The 3,443-nt window shown below is 45.7% G+C and overlaps 1 protein-coding gene across 3 annotated transcripts in view; it reads right to left on the bottom strand.

Moving 5' to 3' along the window:
* The window catches only part of Art3 (ADP-ribosyltransferase 3), a 45,558-nt gene that overhangs the window by 10,207 nt on the left and 31,908 nt on the right, over nucleotides 1-3,443 (bottom strand). For all 3 annotated transcript variants that reach the window (XM_029545270.1, XM_021211051.2, XM_021211050.2), the window contains exons 5-6: nucleotides 2,363-2,395; nucleotides 1,144-1,173 (exon numbers count right to left, since the gene is read on the bottom strand). In XM_029545270.1, the coding sequence (XP_029401130.1) occupies nucleotides 1,144-1,173; nucleotides 2,363-2,395 (63 nt within the window). The remainder of the gene's footprint in view (nucleotides 1-1,143; nucleotides 1,174-2,362; nucleotides 2,396-3,443) is intronic.

Raw genomic sequence — 3,443 nt, 5'->3', positions numbered from 1 at the left:
GGGGATATCTGCCCAGGGGCCGGGGATATCTGCCCAGGGGCCGGGGATATCTGGGCAAAAGTATGCTTACCTAGCTTGCAGGGGGCCCAGGGTTTGATTCCAGGCACCATGGAAAAAAAAGAAAATACAAAAGTGTTCCAATAATCTCTCCAGTAACCTGAGAACTTTTCTACCCTAGCACTCAAAGACAATAACATCTTTAAAAAAATAAAAATAAAAACTTTGAAGTTGGGGGTTGGGTGGCTGAATGGACTGTGTCTGCCCTGCAAGCCTAAGGCCCAGAGCCCACAGAAGAGCCAGGTGGGTGTCATAGCTAGCTATCATCCCTGCGCATGGCAGGCGGAGACAAACCTGCTGGCTTGCTAGACCAGCAGAATCGGAAAGCTTTGGGTTCAGTGTGAGAGATCCTGCCTCAGTACACACAGTGATCTTGGAAGTCACTTGGTGCCAGACTCTGACTCACACAGGTATGTGCACACGAATGCACGCACTCACATGCACAATGTGCCTGCACACATGCAAACAAGCATACATGCACACATATGTACACTCACACAGAAAAACATTATTAATTTTTACGTGTGTGTGTGTGTGTGTGTGTGTTCCCCTTGTGTGCAGCAGGTGTCTGGTGAGACCAGAAGGCATCAGATCTGCTGAACTGGAATTACAGACAGTTGTGAGCCACCTGATGGCTGGGACCTTTAAAAGAGCAGCAAGCCATCTTTCCAGCCCCCATTTTTTTTTTTTTTAATTAAAAGCTTTGGAGTAAGTTATGCTTTGGACTGTACTCATCAAAGGGACGTGAGTACACCTGCTGCTCACATACACATACAAAGAATGATCTTAATTTAGGAAAATTAAATGCTATTTGTTTTTGCTTGGTCATACAAGTTTGCAGACTCATTCATCACAGTGGTCTCTGCTTTCTGGGATGACCTAAGGACTGGCAGACAATAGGCACAGGGGATGTAGCTTTTTCTTCTCTTTTCTTTCTTTTTTTTCTTTTTCTTTTTTTTTTTCTTTAGAATTCAATCAGATAGATCAAACTAGTAGGCTAAGATGGGCTCTGGCTTCTCCTCGCTTCTTACCACCCACTCATAGCTTGCAAAGCATAAAGTCCCAGAGTTTGTGAGAATGTCTTACCAGAGTCTTCAAGCTTCTGACTGTCCATATCTAAGTCACAAACAAGCAAAATGCATTAGTTTTAAACAAGAGATGGACAGAACTGACCGTAAGGAACCAGGAGTCACATCTAGTGTCTGCTGCTAGTGCGTGTAAATGGCACCTAGACTCTCCGTGTGTGTTGGGCAATGGGCTCCACACTTCTCTGGTGCCTCCACTGAAATAAACCACCACAGAGCTAGTCTCCTGGGAGTGTTAAGGAGACAGAAAAAAAAAATGCCTAATGTGAATAGCTGCCTAAGGTCCCGTGCAATGGTCGTAATTTGTGAACGCAGAGAGCCAGTGAGAGGGGCTCTAGGTGAGTCCTCAGGGTGTGGAGACTTAGAAAAATCTATTTACCCCCTTCGCTTAGTCCAATGATTCAGGGCAAAATTAAGAGCAGACAGAGAAGCGCTCTTTAGGGCACTGCATGATGTGGGGAGGCCATTGTTAATCGGACCCAGGCGGGCTGCACACATGTCCTCCATGGTGTCTTCTGACCCTTTGTCCAGCAGACTCCCTCCCCCACAGCACGCAGAGAGTGAGGCTGGAGAGCTTAAGTGTTGCAAACACTGGTCCTAATTCCTCACTAGCCTTATAGCAGCTCATGGCCTTATAGCTCATGGCCGAGCTGCCATGTCATAAAATCTCTTAGCGTGCTTTTGAGATGGCTTGAATTGTATCTTCCCAGAGAGTAATCCTAATTAGCTCAAAATAAGTGTAATTTACTGTGTTCTCGACTAGGTTGATTACACTCTGTGGATACACCAGACATCTGGCTGCCTGGGAGTGGCACATATGCTGGGATTTTTTTTAATTTAATTTTTTTCTTATTCACTTTACATCCTGCTCACTGTACCTTCCTGATCAGCCCCCCTCTTCCCCCCCCCCAATCCTTCCCCCACCTTCCCCTCTCCTTCTCCTCTGAGTGGGTGGAAATTTTAATTTACCATTGAATATTGGTGTCACCTGCACCAATACCAACAGATCTACACCCCCCCACACACACACACAGACAGCCTTGAGAGGGCAGCTCTGCAGGGACCCCCTTCTTCACTCCCCAGAACATTCACTACTCAGAGGGCCACGCCGTTTCCCTCCCTCCTCTGGACTGCCTTCCCTCAGGCAGGAGCTGCGTTTGCCCTACAGGAAAGAGCGACGGAGCACCCTTGCTGGGTGGTCTGTAGAAGTGTGTACTCACCCGGGTTGTAGAGATGCCTTGGGTCAATATATTCTGAAATACAAATACAGTTTCATCCACGTTACTGTGCCCAGATGCAATGCCAATTATATATATGCTATACTATATAGCAACGCTTGCTACGTAAGCATTCGAGCCATTCTTGTTTCAAGAAATATACAAAGCGTGGTTATAAGAAAAAAGAAATTTCAATTCAAGGGCAAGGCAATATAGACCTTTTTAAAAAAAAAAAAAAAACCTGAAGGAAAAGCTAGCCTGGAAGACAGCTAGAATGGACCCTTGTTTTCAAACATTTAAATGAACAAATCTTCCCAACAATTCCCCGACAATGTTGTTGTTTTTGGGTTTTGTTTTGTTTTGGCACTTTGATAATATGCGACATACTCGATAATGCTGAGCCTCAAAACACTTAGAATTTCCTGCGTACCTTCTTATCTGTCCCACCATCTACCGGTGGATCTTACTTTTGCTATATCTTCCTACTTTTTCCCCTAAGGAAGCTGAGCCGTGACAGCTCCTCCAGGCCTGAAGCCATCCACCCCACTCTTCCATGACGCTCTGATCTTACTTCCTGAGATGCCCAAATATAGGAAGAAGAGTCTAGGGGCCACAGGGCTGACGCTGTGAGGGCCTTCGCCAGTCCTGAAGGTCCTGTAAGGTGGGACTCAGTGAGACTGGCATGTCCCCTGCCTGCCTGGGACAAACAGCCACTGGAAAAGATCAGGATGAGCAGTGTTAGCACCCACAGGAAAATAGAAATGAGAGCGTGTCTTCAACCAGCCTGCTGCTCCTGATTAACTCGCTTTGCAGAGTGCCCTGTGTAAGGCTGTTCTGCGTCTCCCTTTAAAGTCTCAAAAAAACCACCTTTACACGACAGAGACAGTAGCTTCCAGAGTCGGCTATTTGTACTAAGAAAAGGAGACAGGGAGACACGTGCCTAGAACGTCCTAGGGGCTTCCTGTTTCAGCACAGATAATTGAACTGAGTGCTATACGGTTTTTCTTTTAAAAAAGGGTTAATCAAGCTTTAATTTGTATATTAATAGTCTATATATCTCAACTTAAGGACTTAATCTATTACT

Source organism: Mus pahari, chromosome 13, assembly GCF_900095145.1.
Source record: "Mus pahari chromosome 13, PAHARI_EIJ_v1.1, whole genome shotgun sequence".
Classification (NCBI taxonomy): domain Eukaryota; kingdom Metazoa; phylum Chordata; class Mammalia; order Rodentia; family Muridae; genus Mus; species Mus pahari.
The sequence above is the reverse complement of the archived record's forward strand: the minus strand, read 5'-3'. Positions and strand labels throughout refer to the sequence as shown.